Source organism: Cynocephalus volans, chromosome 3 (genome assembly GCF_027409185.1).
Source record: "Cynocephalus volans isolate mCynVol1 chromosome 3, mCynVol1.pri, whole genome shotgun sequence".
NCBI lineage: Eukaryota > Metazoa > Chordata > Mammalia > Dermoptera > Cynocephalidae > Cynocephalus > Cynocephalus volans.
This window is the reverse complement of record NC_084462.1, coordinates 153944547-153964594: the sequence shown is the minus strand read 5'-3', so window position 1 is coordinate 153964594 and position 20048 is coordinate 153944547. Positions and strand designations below refer to the sequence as shown.

Genomic DNA, 20048 nt, shown 5'->3' with positions numbered 1-20048 from the left:
CTAACTGGGGTTTCCAGCTCTGCCATTAAAACATGGTGGCCAAAGAGCGTTGCAAAGGGTGTTTTTCATGCCTTTGTTTTAGAGGTTGGGGAGCTATCCTCAGATCAGTGAGTCTCATATTTTCAGAATCACTGGAGGATCTGAGATGTCTGGATCCAATTCTAAACCTCTAGAATCAGAAGTTCATAGACTCCCACCCCCTACTGATTCTTTTGCAAACCCAAGTGTGAGAGCTACTGCCCACACCATTCTTGTAGAGAGTGGGGTGATGGCATTCTTGATAAGCATGAAAGGGGCGTTTCCTGCATCAGCAGAGGAGGAGCTGGTTCTCTTGGGGTAGGTCTGATGTCAGCACAGTAGAGTTTTCAGTGAGCTTCTTGTAAAGTTCAGAGAAGGGGAATGTCAGTCCTGTGGCACCTTGCAGGGTGGTGTGAATTTTATAGATGGAGAAATGAAAATCTCAAGAGCTGAAATGACCTTTTTTTTTTTTTGTCTATTTCGTGACCGGCACTCAGCCAGTGAGCGCACCGGCCATTCCTATATAGGATCCGAACCCGCGGCAGGAGCATTGCCGCGCTCCCAGTGCCGCACTCTCCCGAGTGCACCACGGGCTCGGCCCTGAAATGACCTTTTTTTAAGGAGCTAAGAAAATTCAGTAGAATTTGAATTTGTAGAATATCTGTTTTTGGATACCCAATCCTGTGCTCCAGAAAAGAAGCCAGATAACTTCCTTATGTTCATATGGAGAAAGTTAGAGCATCCCAAACATCTCTCAACTGTGAAGCTTCCATCAGATTGCTAAGCATGGCATGACATTTCAATCAAGCAGTCCATATTTATCACATGCTTCTACATTCCCAGCATGGTGCTTGGTTGGGTAGCATGCAAGTATAGAGTTCTCAGTCCCTGTCTTCAAAATGCTTAAAATCTAATTGAGTAGGGAGAAATAAGGAGGGTGGTAGATACTGGCCAAATTAGGTAGCTCAGAGAAAGCAGAGAGCAAGCAGGGATAACCAAAGAGACTTTCTGGAAGAGGCAGAACTTCAGCCAGTCCTCAAACAGGGTAAGATCAGCTGGGCCCAGGACAGAGGGCAGGGCAGGTGGGAGGAAGGACATGAGTAGGGTATTTTGGCGGGGTCCAGGAGTAGAGCTGTTCACTTCATATATGCGGGAAGATCAGGTGAGGATTCATTAATTCATTCATTCACCCACTCACTCATCATTCAGCCAATGTGGCAGGCTCTGTACTGGAATTTGAGCAACAAATAAGCCAGGTGCAACTGTGCACCCAGGGCAGGCTTTGGGTGACTGCTGGGATCACCACGCTCCAGCCACTCTGCTTGCCCTGAGGCCTGGGGTTCAGTCTTGGGGACCTGGCTGCTTTCTGTCTTGGGACTGAGGTTTGGGTGGGCCCCTGATAGCCTCAAAGAGACTGCCATGGTGGGTGTGGCATGTATGTGTGTCATGTGGAGGGGATTAGGCTGCTGTGGCAGAAGGTCATGCCACAAGTGACAGAAAATACTACTCTTTGGGGGAAGGAGAAAGGAACGACTGCTGATTGTAGGTATTTACATCTGTGTGCTGTGTGTTCTGTCTTAATAAATTCTATCACAGACCTGAAGTCTGGGCTGTGTTACCCATATTATGGGTGGTAGAATTGAGGCTCAGGGAGGGTAAGTGACTTGCCCAGCACTGTGTCATTAGTAAGTGGTGGACCTGGACTCAGACCTATCTGATTCCAAGTCTCTTTTTCATTCTACTCCAATACACTGACTTTCCAAGAGCCTCCACAGCCTGGCAAAGGGATTTGGGCATCATTGGGAGCCATCCTGGGTTCTACACCAAGGAGCAAAAGACTAAAAACTGGGTTTGAGGGAGATTTTGCCTGGATGGGTAAGAGGAGAGCTGTAGTGATTACAGTAGGCATGGGGTGATGAGGACTCAAGGAGAGTGATTGCAGGCATTCTCTCTCTCTTTCTTTCTAAATTGCAAGTAGACAGCCATGCAGTCCAAATCCCCAACCTGTATGTGTAAGAAACTCTACAGACTGTGCATAGCATGCAGCATACATTTTACTGCTCTAATTTAAACACCTGCCCTAAGTGAGTGGTACGCGAGTGATGTCAAGTGCAATTCAGCAAAGACTTATCGGGCACCTGTGAGGGTACTTCAAAAAGTTTATGGAAAGATTTTCATTATCTTTTAATTCTATTTTTTCTAGGAACTTTTTTGAAGTATCCTGGTACTCTGCTGGGCTCCATGCTGGACAATAGGGGGAAATCAGCAAAAAGGCCAGATATGCAGGGTTGCTGGGCTACCCCACTCTAGGAGGTGCCATTCATATTAAAGTTGATATGAACAGCACCCCTGGAGTTTAGTGCCCAGCCCCAGTGGCTGTGTGCTGTGGCCCTGCAGATGTGGTATCTGCCCTCCTGGAGTCTAGTAGGGAAGACAAATATTAACCATTGACGTTATTAGTAGTATCATTATTGTTGTTTTTATTGAAAGATAAAATGAGGGAGGAAGAGGATTGTAATGTCTCTCTCCCTTATCCTCCTTAGCACTTTCCTATTTGAAACATCCAGAAATACTGTGTTAGCTACAGCTGTTGTAACAAAATAACCATAGATGGGGTCGCTTAAACAACATTTATTTCTCACAGTTCTGGAGGCTGGGAAGTTCAAGAATAGGGTGCCAGCATGGTCAGGTTCCTGGTGAGGTCTCTTTTCCTGGCTTGCATACGGCTGCCTTCTTGCGCTATCCTCCCGTAGTAAAGACTGAGAGAGTGTGAGAGCTATCTCGTGTCTCTTCTTACCCTCATGACCTAATTAATTCTCACCTCCAAATATTATCACATTGGGGGTTAGGGCTTCAACATATGAGTTTTGTAGGAAAGGATGACACAGTTCAGTCTATAACCATCACTAAACTTTGTTTTCTGTCAAGGGCTGCTTTAGGAACAGTAGAACTTCAAGGGAAATAGAAAGGTTCCCCCATCTTGCCAAATATTTCCCCTACTTGCTATTTATTATAAAATAAGTAAATGGGAGACACAGCCTTCCATGCCACAGTTAGAGTTAAATGTGTTTAAATGCAAATATTGGGGAGTTAGCATAGTGGTGTAGGTGGCTTTAGTGTGTGTTTGTGGGCGACTGTGGAAGTATGGGCAGCTGAGCGAGAGCAGGAAAACCAGGTGCCCACAGAAAAGAAGAGGCGCTGCTGGGGGAAGGAGGGGCCAAAAATCCTGCCACAGGCCAGGACTTCTCTTTATCTCTGCTTATCTCTGTTTATGTGCACAAATGGCCGTGATGGTCAAGGGCCTGTTTTTACAGCAAAAGAGGACTTGTTTTATGCAATGGGAATGGAGAAAAAAGGACAGCTCCCTGAGAAATGAAAGGACTCAGTGTGAGATGGTACGAAGGCAAAGGGAGGGTCAAGGCCAATTTGCTAGGGAAATGCAGAGCAGTTTCTTGCAGGCCTCACTCCCACCCCTAGAAGAATGGAGATTTAGGAGTGAGCAGGCTTCTGAGAAGATGAGGAATTTGCTTTTGGACATGTGTTTGAGGTACGGCAGGACACTGTACTTGGGTCAGAACACAGAACCAGAGGGACAGTGAAGGATTCAGCCCAGGTGTCTGAGTTGGAGAGAAGGACCCAAGAGGGGTCATTCTAAGAGAGCAGGTGAGGTCTCAAGAACAGAAGGTTGGAAGAAGAGCAGCAGAGGGTCTTGGAGGGGGTGTGACAGGCTCTGAGAATCACATCTGGAGCCTAGTTGGCAATCATTTTGGAGAAGCCTCATTTTTTCCCACCCTGAGTCCTTCTTAGCTCCCAGGAATTCATCTCGTCAGAGATATGCTCAACAGAAGTTTGCTGGAAACTTCTCATAGGAACACCCAGCTCTCAGAGCAAGGGTGGCTCCCTTACTCCAGATGGGACCAAAAAGGGACCACCTCCTCTTGCAAAGCCCACTAGAATGAGGCAGCCAGCAGGCTGCTGGGGGGTTCTGGCTTGGCTCTCGCAGAGAGCCCAGCAGTTTGTCCCCCTAGCTTCTCCTGTTTCTGATTGCAGCCTTGAGCAGCCTGAAGTCAGCTGTTGATGAGAACATCATTTTGCCCTGCCTTGTGCCAGCTTCCTCGAGCCTCAGACATCCATCATCTCCTGCAAATCCAACCCCCCCATTTGGTGTAGACAGGTGATAGCTAATGGCATGCTGGTCCCCAATCCATAAAATGAGTCATTGGCTGCCAGCCTTTCTCTATTCCCTCTGCCCCTTGTGACTTCAATGCAAATGTCACCCCTGGGATCCTATCACGGTGGGATTTTTTGTTTTGTAGGAATGCCTATATTGGAAAGGACATTTGTCCTCTCTCCCATTTAAATTGCTTTCTGTGGGTTAGGAAGACCTGGCCATCGAGTTTCTCCTCGAGCACAGCATGCCCTGTGAAGATTTTGGCTAATTAACTTTTGAAGTGCTACATGAGATTATCAAGGAGGTTAAAGTCTCTCTTTTCTTCCCATATCTTGAAAAAGGCTTTAAACTTTTGTTTCTGAATCTCTGCCAACACCTGGTCTGTTTAAGATGGACTTCCCTGGAGATGGTGGCAGAGGGGCTGTTAGATGTCATGTTTTTGCAACTTTGATCTTTAATATAGTTGTTCCAGTCCTCAGAAAGTCTTTTCTGTTTATGTAACAGAGGTATCATTCACACAAAGATTACATTAAAAAATATACATTTCCCCCCAGCACGCCTGTTACTAATAACATTGCATGTTGTGAGAATGGAAAGTATTTAAGATGACATTAATTTTCTCCTGGCATGCCACTTTGTTTGCCTTTCTCGTTCCATTTGGTGTGGGGCACCAATGTTGGCCAAGCTCACTCTTCATTTTTAGCAAGTTCACTTTCTTGTTCCTCTCCTCTGGATTGACGCTGTTGGAAATAAGTTATGAACGTATCAGGAAAAATCCAATTTGAAATCCTACTGTCGATTTCTTTTGTATTGGCTTCCAGAAGTTTGTTTTGAAAATGGAAACACTGTTTTCTCCAGTAGATGAGTTTCAGTGTATAATTTTCCTTTTTTTTTTTTTTTTTTTTTTTAAGACCTGATGTTATGGGCTCTTTTTCAGTGGAATTTCTGGTGTTAGAATAGTTAACATCTTTTTTGGTGGTCTGTCAAAAGATTGCAAGAAATAGATGACTGTTTCTCACATCAGACACCTCTTTCATGTCTTCTGGTCACTTCTCATCAATATGGCATGACTGGTGGCTGTTTCACAGTGGGAGCTGCAACATCCAGGACACCCTGGACAGGCTATGTCATCTTGGCTGGGCTGGGCTACCCATAATTCCGTTCCACTGAGCTACATCTCCTTAGCAGGAGGTTTTTTTTTTTTTTTTGTCTTTTTCGTGACCGGTAAGGGGATCGCCCCGCACCGCGCTCAGCCAGTGAGCACGCCGGCCATTCCTATATAGGATCCGAACCCGCGGCGGGAGCGTGGCTGTGCTCCCAGCGCTGCACTCTGCCGAGTGCGCCACTGGGTCGGCCCCAGAAGGAGGTATTTAAGCTGGTGTGACAAAGATGAACACTTTGTGGAACATGGATCTTTATTTTTGATCAATCTCACGATCCTTGTTACCAACTTTGATTACATCAGCTTATGTGCCATTCTGTTTTATGGCATTTTAATGGGCTTTCATCTCCCTTCCCCAATTCATTTCCAGCTGTGTGACTATTATGATTTGATCACAGTTTGATTTTGTGACTTCCAGGACACTTTGTGAGCATGTTGTGCCTGCCTTATCAGTGTGAGCATGTTCAGAGGTGAAAAAGGCGCAAAGGGGTTTATTTTTTTGGATGCTTGTCAACAAGTAATTACCAAATGATGCCTCAGAAGCTTCCGTGGTTGTATTCTCCTGTAGTAAGATATCTGCCTTAGACTCTTTGGTAAAATCTGACCCACTGACTTTTTAAGAAGCATATAGAAAAGTCCATTTAAAACTTTGCTTTTGAACAAGTGGTGGAGAGGATGCGGAGTGGTTGGAATCCTTGAGCTCTGTTGGGGATAATGAAATGGTACGGCAACTGTGAAAACCAGTATGGTGGTTCCTCAAAAAACTAAAACTAGAAATACCATATGACCCAGCAGTTCCTCTTCTGGGTATATACCCAAAAGAATTGAAAGCAGGGTCTTGAAGAAATATTTGTATGCTCATGCTCACAGCAGCATTATTCATGAGAGCTAACACATGGAAGCAACCCAAGTGTCCAATGGCAGATGAATAGATAAGCGAAATGTGGTCTCTACATACAAGGGAATAATGCTTAGCTTTAAAAAGGAAGGAAATTCTGACAAAGGGTACAACATGGGTAAAACTTGAGGACATCATGCTAAGCAAAAAAAGCCAGTCACAAAAAGATAAATACTGTATGATTACACTTAGATGAAGTTCTTAGAGTAGTCGAAATCATAGGCACAGAAAGTAGAATGGTGGTTGCTAGGGCTGGGGGCAGAGGGAGAATGGGGGATTACTGTTTAATGGGTACAGAGCTTCAGTTTTGCAAAGTGAAAAGAGTTCTGGAAATGGGCGGTAGTGATGGTTGTACAACACTATGAATGTCCTTAATACCACTGAACAGTACACTTAAAAATGGTTAAGATGGTAAATTTTGTTATGTGTATTTTACCACAATTAAAAAAATTGGAAAAACTCCCCACAACTTTGCTTTCTTTATTTCTCTAAATATTTTGGTTAAGAAATTTATTATTTTTAACTTAGAGACTTTCCCTCCCAGATTTTGGCCTCCTCAAATCTATATAGAACCCAAACAAAGGGACAGTCATAATGTTGCCTCAAAATGCGCTGTCGAGTCTCCCTTTTGCCGCAGCAACCCCTGTAGCTCCTCTCCTTCCCACCTCTTCCTCTACCTCCCTTCCCCAAAAGGCTCAAGTTTACCTGGCAGAAATTACGTTATTACGTTTGTAGTTCCTTAAGCCACTTATTAGCCTCCACTGTTTGCCTATGTCACGTATTCGATTTCATGGATTATTCTTGTGCTTTATATTTGATCAATTGTATCAATGTTATATTTTTGGCCTTTGAAAAGGGCACTATCTTTGCTTGATACTTTATTTTAAAAAAGAAAGGATCACTATCTTAAAATTAGTAGCATCGCCACCTGTCCAAGGATCCCAAAGATTCAGGAACATGAAATTTACTGTGCTTAATCAGATCACCACTCCAGTCAACCCGAAAGGTCTTTCTAGTTGTGCTTTAAACACTGGGAGTTGAATTATTTTGAGTTCAAAATTCAATCATTATTATTTTATTTTACTTTTTAAATTTGCATTTACATTATTTTATTTTATTTGTTTATAAATAATAATATTTTTTCTTAGCATCTTAACCTAGAGATATTACTTTAAATGCTCCTTTTATTTGTTTTCCATCCAGAAAGTTATTTTTCTTTAAATGAGTGGTTCCAAAAGATTAGTGCTTATCCCGCCTTCCCTCTTTCCGTGCGATAGCTCCTTACAGGATGTTTCCTCTGTCCTTCTTCTAGACTTCGTTTCTATGGAGTTTTCCTTTTCGATAGTAATGGAAATCTGGTTTGGGTTCATCTAGGGGGCCTTTGCTGGTGACCCTGAGAGCACAGTGTGGCTAACGGGCGTGCTAATGAGGGGCTCCTGCATGTCCTTGCAGATCCCATAGCCGTTCCGGAGTTCCTCCATTCTGGAACAGGTCCTCGTGCTTTCTAGAACAGGGACTTGTCTTACCGAGGATGGTTAATTCTTGGGACCCTCGGCTCTTTGTTAAAGGAGTTTTCAAGTTCCCTGTTGGATTCGGGATGTAACTAGCTGGCCGAGACCTGATACCGAGTGGCATTGTGCCCGTTGGTAAGGCTCTTGGTATTCAGGACTGCAAAATCTTCCCAGGGAGATGGATGGGTGACATCAGTTTCCCTTTGGGTGAGTTTTGCTTTTCCCTGGTCTCACTCCTTCCTTTTCCGTCTCCCTGCAGGCTCGGGGACCAGTTCTACAAGGAAGCCATTGAGCACTGTCGGAGTTACAACTCGCGGCTGTGCGCAGAGCGCAGCGTGCGGCTCCCCTTCCTGGACTCGCAGACCGGGGTGGCCCAGAACAACTGCTACATCTGGATGGAGAAGAGGCACCGAGGCCCAGGTAAGCTGCGCCACTCGGGGACGTGCGCCTGTGCCGGCCCCCCGGCTGCAGGCCCGAGCACCAGAGCGCGTCTGGGAACCCACACTGCCCTGGCGGGTGGCGGTGGGGCAGGCCGCACTGGGGGGCCTTCCAGAGGCTTGCAAGAAACTCAGCTACTTTGGGGCTGTCCAGTTAGCTCAGTTTGTTAGACATGGTGCTTGTAACACCAAGTTCTGGAATTCGATCCCTGTACCGGTCAGTCCACAAAAGCAAAACAACAAAACCCACCTGCTTTTGTAGCTCCTGGCAGGTGTTTCAAGGAGGGGGGCACTGAAGCCACGTGGCCAGGAGTGAAGGAATTCAAAACGTTTGTCCCAGAGAAGGCAAGACTGAGGACACACAGCAATCTTCATCTTGTAGTCTTGGGTGTTGGTTACAAGCCGAAAATCTGTAGTCAGATCTGGGTGTGAGGCTTAGCTTTGTCACCAAACCTCTGTCCCTCAGGTTCCTCATCTGTAAAATGTAGATAATTATAGTACTTACCTCACAGGCTCTTCTCAGGATTAAATGAAAATATTCTTAAAAAACTCATAGCATGACTTTAGCACATAGTATGTGCTCTGAAAATGCTGGCTATTACTGTTGATGTTACTATTTATTAATACCGTTACTGTGACACTAGCCTTTGAGGCTCATGAGGACAGATTAAAAGGAAGCAACTAGGAACACACTTTCCTGGCTCTATATGGGTATATTTAAAAAAGCTTTTTATTTGGAAAGATTTCAAAGCTATGTAACAATGGAGACAATAGTAAAATGAATCTCCATGAATCCCAGCTTCAATAATGACCAACTCATGACTGATCTTGTTTCTTTTATACTCACCCATCTCTTTCCTCCTTGACCCCAGATTCTTTTGAAGCAAATCCAAGACAGCATATTATTTCATCTGTAAATGTTTTGTTGCATATCTCTAAACAGTAAGGGCTTAAACCCACAATTGCTATTAAATCTCAAAGAATTAACACTAAGTCTTTAATATCATCATGTATTTGGTCAACATTCATTTTTCTGATTTTTAAATCAGAATGCAAATAGTCTCTCTACATTGCAATTTGTGGGTGTGTCTTTAAAAACCTGTAGGTTTCTCTCTGTTTCTGTCGCTGTCTCTTTCCTCCTTGCATGTTATTTGTTGAAGATACTGAGTTGTTTGCACTGTAGGGTTTCCCAGAATCTGGATTGCTGATTGTATCCCTGTGGTGTTATTTCTGTGAATTGTTAGTTAGGTCTAGAGACTTATTCAGGTTCAATTTTTGGGGGAAGAATAACTAAGTGGTAGTGTGTACTTTCATCAGGAGACTCAAATGGTCTAGTTATCTCTTACTGATGTTAGCAGCCCTTGATGATAATTGCCTAGATTCTTTACTTCATTAAGGGTTGCAAAAAGGTTATTATATTTGATTCAAGACTATCATTATTTCTTCATTTATTAGCTCTTCAACTTCTATAAAGAAAAACACCCCCTCATTAAAATTTTGGTTATTGCGAGGTACAGTTCACATGTGAAAGGCAGGGTAAATGATTTTTTCCCCTTTATTTACCAGTTTTCATAATAATGAGTTGGTTCCCTAACGTTCTCCAAAGGTGATTAATAATTTTTTTTTTTTGAGTACCATCATGAACTCAGTTTTAAGCATATTTGGTGTATTTTAATTAGCTGTTATTCTTATTGATGCTTACCATTATCGTATTTTTGGCCAGTAATTGTTTTGCCCAGTGCTGGTGGTTCTTTTGGTTTTTGGTGGCTGGCCAGTACAGGGATCTGAACCCTTGTCCTTGGTGTGATAACACCGTGCTCTAACCAACTGAGCTAAGTGCCAGTGCTGGTGTTTTGAAACAGCCCTAATAGTTTCTCATAGCCTCCTTGCTATCCTGATATTAGGACAAGATTGTTCAGGCTCATCTTGTACACTTCTTGCCCCATGCCTGGAATCAGTTATTTTTCTAAGAAACTGGTTCCTTTTAGTAGGAAATGTTATTTAGAGACCACAGTCTGGTGATATTCATTGTTTCTGGGTTGGTCATTGTTTTTAGGCCTTTTCAGTGAGAACAACTAAGAAATTTGATTTAATTTTTCTTTATCTTTTTTTTAAAAGAAAGAATATATTATGAAATTATGAAATTATACTGATATTTCCCATTCAATTCAGTTTTAAACAGTTTTTACTTAACTTCCTTTATTCTGTATCTCCTTTCTCCCACACCGGAAAAAAAAAAAAAAAAAATCCTGGTCATTAATGATACCGATGTAATTACCTATTTGCTTTATACCACAATGCACAGACATAGTATTGGAATAATAGTAAGACTACCAAAAATAACATTATTGAAAACGGTTTAAGATTTTTTTCTTTTTTTATAACTGTTTGTGTCCTTATGGTATATCCCATTAAGGATGTAGAGTCAAATTACACTGCTTTAAGGTCACTTGAAATAGTTCCTCTGTGTGGTTGTGCCACTAACTCAATACACAGTTGGATTTATTTGTCCCATTTTGCTTTCACTTAGCAGGGGTTGCTTTGGGGGTGGTGGTGATTTTATATAATTTCTTCTTTTTTAAATTAGCTTTTTATCTTGAAATAATTATATATCTACAGGAAGTTGCAAACATAGTACAGAGAGATCCCCTACACCCTTCACACAATATCTCCCAAGATGGACACGTTTTACAATGTCAAAACCAGAAAACTGACATTGGTAAAGTGTGTGGGGTAGTTCTATACCGTTTTATCACGTGTAGATTTGTGTAACCATCACCACAATCAAGATACAAAACTTCCATCACCTCAGAGATCTTCTACGTACTACCCCTTTGTAGTCACACCCAGCTGTTCCTGTCATTTAAATCTCTTTACCCTCTCCCATTTGTGATATAGTTTGCTTAAACATTTCCTTTACATATGCTGAAAACCACACCAGACAGTGTTATAATTTTTGCTTTAGCCATAAAACTTAATTTAGAAAACTTAAGAGAAGTGTTTAGTGTGTGCTCATATTTTCACTCTTGCATCATCCTTCCTTCCTGCCTGATTCCTTCTTTTATCCTTTCCTTACTTATGAAGTACTTTCTTTAGCCATTCTTTCAGAGCAGGTCTGCTGATGACAACTTCTCTTCCTTTTCCTTCATCTGGGAGTGTCTTGATTCTTCCTTGATTCCTGAAGGATATTTTTGCTGGTTATAAAATTTGGGGTTGACAGTCTTTTTATCATAGCTCTTGAAAAATGTATTACCACTTCCTCTGATGGTTTGTGATGAGAAATCTGCTGTCATTTTAATGGTTTTCCCCTTATAAGTGAGATATCATTTCTCTCTCATTGTAGTCAAGATTTTGTCTTTGTCTTTGGTTTTCAGAAATTTGATTTTGATGTGTCTTGGTGTAGATATCTTTGGATTTATCCTATTTGAGGTTTACTCAGCTTCTTGAACCTGTAGGTTTATGTTTTTTGCAAAACTTGGGAAATGTTTAGCTGCTATTTCTTCGAATACGTCTTTGGGCTCACTGTCCTTTCCCTCTCCTTCCGGACTCCAAAAACACAAATGTTAGATCTTTGGTTATAGTCCCACAAGTCCCTAAGGCTCCGTTCATTTTTTTCAGTCTATTTTCTCTCTGTTGCTCAGATCGGGTGATTTCTACCATTCTCTCTTCAAGTTCACTACTTCTTTATCCTCTCCTCTGTATTCTGCTGTTAAGTTTATTCATTTAGGGTTTCTTTTGGTTACTTTTTTTTTTTTCCCAGTTCTCAAATTTCCATTAGGTTCTTCTTTACATCTCCTATTTCTTTGCTGAGACTTTATATATATTTTTTGTTTGTTTCAAGTGTTCATAATTGCTTGTTAAGACATTTTAATGATAGCTGCTTTAGAAGCCTTGTCAGATAATTCTAACATTTCTGTCATTTTGGTGTTGGTATCTGTGTCCTTTCTCATTCAAGTTCGGATTTTCCTGGTTCCTCGTATGATGAGGCATTTTGATTGAATCCTGGACATTCTGGCAGTTATGAAACTCTAGCTGTTATTCAAATCATGTATTTTAGCAGGCCTCCTCTGACACTGTGCTACTGCCCCCACCCTTCATTACTGTCAGGTGGCTGTGAAAGTCCAGGTTCCCGATTGGCCTCTGTTGACACCCCAGGGGGCGGAGCACTTTGTTGTTGCTGGGAGTGGGTGGGAGAGCAGGATCCCCACCAGGCTCCCACTGACACCAACCCAGCAAGGCTGTTGGTATACCTAGCTGTCTTGCTAGGCTGCCCCTTTCCTGGTCCTTTGACTAGAGAGAGCGGAATTTTCTTGGCTTTTTTTGGTCTACATTTGTTGGTGTTATTGGGTTATCAGCTTTTCTAGAACCCAGGATAGGGTATATGAGATTAAAAGAATACCCAGGGAACTCACCACCATATTGTTCCTCAGGCCCCAATGTCCCTAGCTGGTCTGCCATATTTCCTTCACTTTTCAGTGCTTTCTTATGTTTGTTGTATGAATGATGTCCAGGATATTTAGTTGTAATTAGAGGGAAGAATATGGAAAAATTTTATCTACTCCGTCTTTCTAGAAGCAGAAGTTCTTGGGATTGCTTTTTCATTAAAAAAATTTAACAACTTTATTGAAGTATAATTATATACGATAAACTGCACATATGTAATATGTGATAAATTTTGACATGCATACACCTGTGAAACCATCACCACAATCAAAATAATAAACATATCCACGACCCTCCAAAGTTTCCTGGTGTCCCCTGTGTCCCTTGTGATCCACCCCTCCTGCCCTTCCCCATCTTCACACTTCTTTACTCCTTCTCTGCAGGCAAGCACCGACGTGCTTTCTATACTGGAATCATACACTATGTACTTCTTTTTGTCGAGGCAGGGAGGATGTCTGGCTTCTTTCACTCAGCATGATTATTTTGAGATTCATCCATATTTTACAATGTATCAGTAAGTCCTTTATGCTAACTAGTATTCCATTATATGGCTATATCACAGTTTCTTTATTCAGTCACTACTGATGGACATTTGGATTTGTTTCCCGTTTTTGGCTATTATAAATAAAACTGCTAGAAACATTTTTAAAAAACTTTATTTTTTTTAATTGAAACATAATTGATTATACATATTTATGGGGTACAGAGTTGACTATCAGTATTTGTGTACATGCTATAAACATTGTGTACCAGTCTTTGTATGGATAGGTGCTTTCATTTCTCTTAGGTAAAGTACCTAGGAGTAGATAGAAGGGCTAGATCATAAGGAAGGTGTATGGTTAACTTTCTAAGAAACTGCCAAGCTGTTTCCCAAGGTGTTTGTACCATTTTACATCCACTGCAGCAGTGTATGAGAGTGCCTGTTCCTTCCTATCCTTGCCAACACTTGGTATAGTCAGTTTTAAAAATTATGTTAGCTATTCTAATAGGTATATAGTAGCATTTCACTGCATTTTAAACTTGTATTCCCCTAGTTAATGGTTTTGAGCTTCTTTACATGTGCTTATTTGCCATCTTTAAGGGAAAACAAACTGTTTTCTTCTCTGTACTCACACCCAACACTTCTGTGACCAGATATGTGGAGTTTTAATTTTTCTATACCAAGCAATTCTCCAATTCTCTGCAGTCACCAACTGGGTGTCTCACAATATAACTCAACATTGACACTATCCACCTGGAGATACCATCAGATCCCACAGCTTAAGGGTTCAGTCCCACAAAATTGCTCCCACTTCATATGCCAAATGCAAGTACAGGTTGTCAGCCATGCTTCTGACGGACCAGCTATATATCAAAGGTTCCCAAGCCTGCCTCTCAGGTTTGATCATTTTTAAAAGTGGCTCACAGGACTCAGGAAAAGAGTTTACTTACTAGATTACCAGTTTATTACAAAGGATTCACCTCAGGAGCAGCCCATGGAAAAGGTGCATAGGGCAAGGTATGGAGAAAGGTACATGGAGCTTCCATGCCCTTTTCCGTGCCACTCTCCCAGTGTTTACCAAAACGAAAAACCTCCACGTGTTTACCAATGCAAAGCTCTCTGAACCTCGTCTTTTTGGGTTTTTATGGAAGTTTCATTATGAAGGTATGATTGATTAAATCATTAGCCACTGGTGAGTAATTCAACCTCCACTGCCTCTCGTCTCCACGGAGGTCAGAGGTTGGAGGTTGGTAGGTGAGGCTGAAAGTTCTAGCCTTCTAGTCACTTGGTTGGTTCCCCTGATAATATCCCCAATCCTGAGGGTACAGAGGAGCCCCCAGACAGGGTCATCTCATTAGCATACAAAAAGACAGTTATGACTTGGAGATTCCAAGGGGTTTAGGAACCGTGTGTCAGGAAATGGGGACTAAGACCAAAATGTGGATTTCTTATTATATCAAAATATCACACCTTCCATATATGTTCTTTGGTAAAGCGTTCAAATCTTTCATCCATTTTAAAATTGAGTTGTTTGTCTTCTTTTTCTTGAATTTTGATATTTCTTTATATATTCTGTATATAAGGCCTTTATCCGACATATCCTTTGCAAATATTTTCTCCCAGTCTGTGGCTTGTATTTTCATTACCTTACCAGTCTTTTTCAAAGAGCAGAAGTTTTTAATCTTGATAAAATCCAGGTTATCAATTTGTTCTTTTATGAATTGTGCTTTTGGTGTTGTATCTAAGAAATTGCTGCCTAACACAAGGTCAGGGTTTTTTCTTGCTTTTTTTTCTTAGCAGTTTTATAATTTTAGGTTTCACATTTAGGTATATAATCATTTTGAATTAATTTTAGCGTCAGTTTTTTTTTTTTTTTTTTTGTGGCTGGCCAGTATGGAGATCTGAACCCTTGACCATGACCTTGACGTTAAAACCACGCTCTAACCAACTGAATTAACCGGCCAGCCCTTGAATTAATTTTGTATATGGTGCAAGGTATGGTATAGATTTATTTTTTTTACAGATAGATATTCAATTTTTCCAGCATAATTTATTGAAAAGACTAGCCTTTCTCCATGAATTGCCTTTGTATCTTTATTAAAAATTTGATGTCTACATGTATGTGGGTCTATTTCTGGACTCTCAGTTCTATTTAATTGATCTACTTTTCTATTTTTACAGTATTATCACACTATCTTGATTATTGTAGTTTTATAATGTATCTTGAAATCAGCTCTACAAATTTGTTCTTGTTTTTCTAAGTTATTTTGACTATTCTAGGTCCTTTGCACTTCTATATGGATTTTACAGTCATTCAATTTCTACAAAAAATCTGCTAGGATTTTGATTGGGGTTGTGTTGATTCTGTAGATCCATTTTGGGAAAATTGGCAATTCTTACTATTGAGTCTTTTAGCCAATAAATAATGACATATCTCTCTGTGTACTAATGTCTGCTTTAATTTTTCCCATTAATGAGTTTTAGTTTTCAATGTATAGGTCATTCACATTTTTGCCAGATTTATCTTAAAGTGCTTAGTATCTTTTAATACTATCATAAATAAATCTTAAAAAATTTCAATTTCTGATTTTTTTTTGCTGGTATACAGAAATATAGTCGATTTTGTATATCTATCTTGCATTCTATAACTTTGCTAAACTCATTTATTAGTTCTAGTAGCTTTCTGTAGATTCCATAACATTTTCTACATAGTTGATTATGTTAATGAATAAAGAAAACTTACTTCTTTCTTTTCAATGTGGATGACGTTTATTTATTTTACTTGTCTGTTGCACTGGTTAGACTGTCCAGTACAATGTTATGTAAAAGTGGTGAGAGTGCGCATCCTTGTGTTGTTTTTATCTTAAGGGGAAAACATTCACTTTTTAAATAATTAAATATGATACTAGCTGTAGGTTTTTGTATATACTCTTTATCAGATTGAGGATGTTCCCTTCTATTTCTACTTTGAGAGTTTTTATCAGAAATGGATATTTGATATTATCAACTGGTTTTCTGTATCTATTGAGGTGATCATGTGGCTTTTCTTTTGTGGTTTGTTAATATGAGTTATATTGATTGATTTTTGAATGTTAAACTAAGGTAAATCCCAAATTGACATGATGTGTTTATTCTTTTTATATATTGTTAGATTTATGTTGCTAAAGTTTTATTAGAGTTTTTGCATCTACGTTTGTGAGGGATCTTGGTTTATAGTTTTCTTGTAATCTCTGTGTCTGGTTTGGATATCAGGGTGATGCTAACTTCATATAATGAGTTGGAAAGTATTCCTTCCTTTTCAGTTTTCTGGGAGAGTTTATACAGAATTCGTATTATTTCCTTTATAAATGTTTTGTACCATTTACCAGTGAATCTTCATAGACCTTTTTGATCTTTTCCCTGGCTAGTGACCTCGCAATTTCCTTGTGCGAATGTTTTAAGCTATAAATCTAATTTCTTTAGTAGGTATAGGGCTATTCAGGTTATCTCTATCATCTTGAGTAAGCTTTGGTGGTATGTAACTTACAAAGAATTTGTCTATTTTGTCTAAGTTGTTTAAATTAGTTACACAAAATTTTTCATGATATTGATATATTATGCTTTTAATATATGTAGAATCTGTGGTGGTGTATCACTTCATTCCTTATATAAGTAGTTTGAATTTTCTTTCTTACCTCATCATTCTGATGGGAAGTTTATCAATTTTATTGATATTCTCAAAGAAATAGCTCTTAGTAGATCATGGTACTGACAACACAAGGGTCAAGGGTTCAGATACCCATCCTGGACACCTGCTCCAAACAAACAAACAAACAAAAAAGAGATAGCTTTTGGTATAATTGATTTTCTCAATTGATTTTTCTGTTGTTTATTTTATAGTTTTCTGCTCTGATCTTTATTTTTTCTTTTTTTCTACTTACTTTGTATTTAATTTGCTCTTCTGTTTCATATTTCTTAAGGAGGAAACTGAGGTCATTGATTAAGATCTTCCTTATTTTCTTCTAGAGGCATTTTCTAATATAATTTCCAGTAAATATTGCTTTAGCTTCATTTCACAAATTTTTACATTGTATTTTCATTTTTGTTTAGTTCAAAATACTTTCCTTTCTGGTTTCTTCTTTTAGCCATGGATAATTTAAATGTTTATTATTTAGTTTCCAAACATTTTGGGTTATTTTCCAAAGATGTATCCATTATTTATTTCTAATTTAATTCCATATGGTCATAGAATTCTTTATATAGCTTGAATCCTTTTGAATTAATTGAGACTTGCTTTATGGCCCAAAATATGGTTTATCTTGGTTAGTGTTCTCTTTGCTCTGAAAAAGAATATGTATTTTGTTGTTGTTGGTTGAAATGTTCTATAAATAACACTTAGGTCAAGTTGATTGATAGTGTTGTTTAAATATTCTAAATCTAAATATCTAAATATTCTAAAAATCAGTACTTACTGATTTTTCTGTCTATTTGTTGTGTGAATTATTGAGTGGAGTAGGTATTGAAACTTCTGACTATAATTGTGGGTTTGTCTGTTTCTCCTTATAATTCTATTGGTTTTTGTTTCATGTATTTTGAAGCTTTATTATTAGGTACATAAACATTTCAGATTGTTATGTCCTCCTGATAAATTGATGCTGTTATCATTATGAAATAGTCTTCTTTATTTCTTCTAATATTATTTGCTCTGAAATCTACTTTGTCTGGTATTAATATAGCTACCTCAGATCTCTTCAGATTAATGTTAACATTAATGTTCAGATTAATGTACCTGTTTCCATTCCTTTGCTTTTAACCTATTTTGCATCTTTATGTTAAAAGCAGCCTTTTTTTGTGTGTGTAGGCAGCATATAGTTGTGTCTTGCTTTTTAAATATAATCTGATGGCAGAGGCAGAGAGGGAGCCGCCCGGCCTGGCACAGCCCCGTGAGTGATCCCCAGCCCGGCCCTGCTCGGGGGGCAGACACCCGCCCGGCTTCTGCCTGTCCCACCAGGCCACTCACCAGCCCTGGGGCTGCCTCCATTTTCTCAGGTGGTGGCGGCTCCAGCCTGACTCGGCCAAGCCTGTCCTCCTTGCCTGGCTCAGCTCCTCACTGAGCCTTCCCACTTGCTTGCCCCGGCGTGGGGCTTCCCGGGGCCTGCGGACGGCCTCCCCTCCCACTCCCTCCACGGTTCTCTGGTGGGGCTGGTGGCGTGGGGCGTCCCCGGCCAGCGTTGGGAGGGCAAGGAAGTACGGGCTGGGCCGACTGTCACTCCACCGCACCCTGGGTTCTGGCCCCCAGTAAACTTCCTGTTACCGGGAGGCAGATACCATCTCTGTGGCCACCAGTTTGGAAAAACGCCTAACAGATTTCTGGTTAGGAATAGTGTGGTCGGAGAGTTCCCGAGTTCGCTTGAACCTGCCAGAGAGCTGACTGCGGGCGGGCACCGGAGTCGGTCCACGCCGGGGGGGATTCAAAGGTGAACCGTGTGCTATGGGCTCCTCCCCCGAGGAGCTCACGCTCTGGTGTGGGAGATAAGCCAAGTACACAAATAACCGTGATACCAGGAGGAAGGTGATAAGTCCCGAGAAAGATCTACACAGTGCTACAAAGGCACCCAGAACGACTGGTCGTCTGCGCCTAGCAGAAACCTGGTAGACTTCCTGGGCGAGGCGGTGCCAAGCAGGGTCTTGAAGGCCCAGCTGATAGACGAGGGTTGCAGAAGACACGTCCCAACCCAGCCCAGTGTGCACAGAGTGGGGAGACGTCCGGCTAGGGAGGCGGAGACTCGACAGAAACCACACGCCCTGTGGGGCTGCCACCGCGTGATCCAGCAGCCCAGGCCAGAGTGCACGGAACAGGGAGAAGTCCTGCATGGGAAGTGGAAGCTCAGCAGAGATCACACATCCTGCAGTACCGCCCTGTGATCCAGCAGCCCAGCAGAGTCCAAGCTGACCAGAGAGGTGGCTCCCCGGAGAGGGCCCAAGACCCGAGGCAACCACACACACAAGGCACTAGAGGCCAACTGAGCAGTCATGGAGGTAGCCATACCAAATTGGTAACCACAGCAACATCTTAGTTAGTCAATAGTCTCAAACTGGTGGACTGTGAAATCCCCTGCCACAATGAATAAACATGAAAAAAAGATACCAGAAATACAAAAAATCAAGAAAGGACACCACCAAAAGTTAATAAATCTCAAACTCTAGATCCTATAGAGCAACAAGCCCTTGAAATGACTGACAAGGAATTTCAAGTGATAATTCTAAGGAAACTGAATGAGATACAAGAAAACTCAGCTAGACATCATGATGAAATGAGGAAAAGTATACAGGACCTGAAAGAAGAAATGTACAAGGAAATGAATGTCCTGAAAAAAAATGTAGCAGAACTTGCCGAACTGAAGAAGTTATTCAGCGAAATAAAAAACACAACGGAGAGTTTAACCAGCAGGCTTGTCGAAGTTGAAGAGAGAACCTCTGAACTTGAAGATGGGCTGTTTGAAATAACACAAGCAGACAAAAAAAAAAGAAAAAAGAATCAAAGACATTGAAGAAAATCTGAGAGAGATATCAGACATCCTTAAGCGCTCAAATATCCGAGTCATGGGTATTCCAGAAGGGGAGGAAAACAGAGATTTCATTGAAAACATATTCAACAAAATGGTGGCAGAAAACTTCCCAGGTATAGGAAAAATCACAGATCTTCAGATCCAGGAAGCTCAATGATCTCCAAACGTATTCAACCCAAAAAGGCCTTCTCCAAGACATGTTACAGTCAAATTGGCAAAACTTAGAGACAAAGAGAGAATCTTAAAAGCTGCAAGAGAGAAGCGTGAAATCACCTATAAGGGAGCCACAATCAGGCTAACATCAGACTTTTCATCACAAACCCTAAAAGCTAGAAAGGAATGGGATGATATATTCAAAATACTAAAAGACAAAGATTGC

The 20048-nt window shown here is 40.8% G+C and overlaps 1 protein-coding gene across 1 annotated transcript in view; it reads left to right on the top strand.

Moving 5' to 3' along the window:
- The window catches only part of DPF3 (double PHD fingers 3), a 251100-nt gene that overhangs the window by 98526 nt on the left and 132526 nt on the right, over nucleotides 1–20048 (top strand). Inside the window, exon 2 of the mRNA XM_063090345.1 lies at nucleotides 8020–8180. Coding sequence (XP_062946415.1) covers nucleotides 8020–8180 — 161 coding nt within the window. The remainder of the gene's footprint in view (nucleotides 1–8019; nucleotides 8181–20048) is intronic.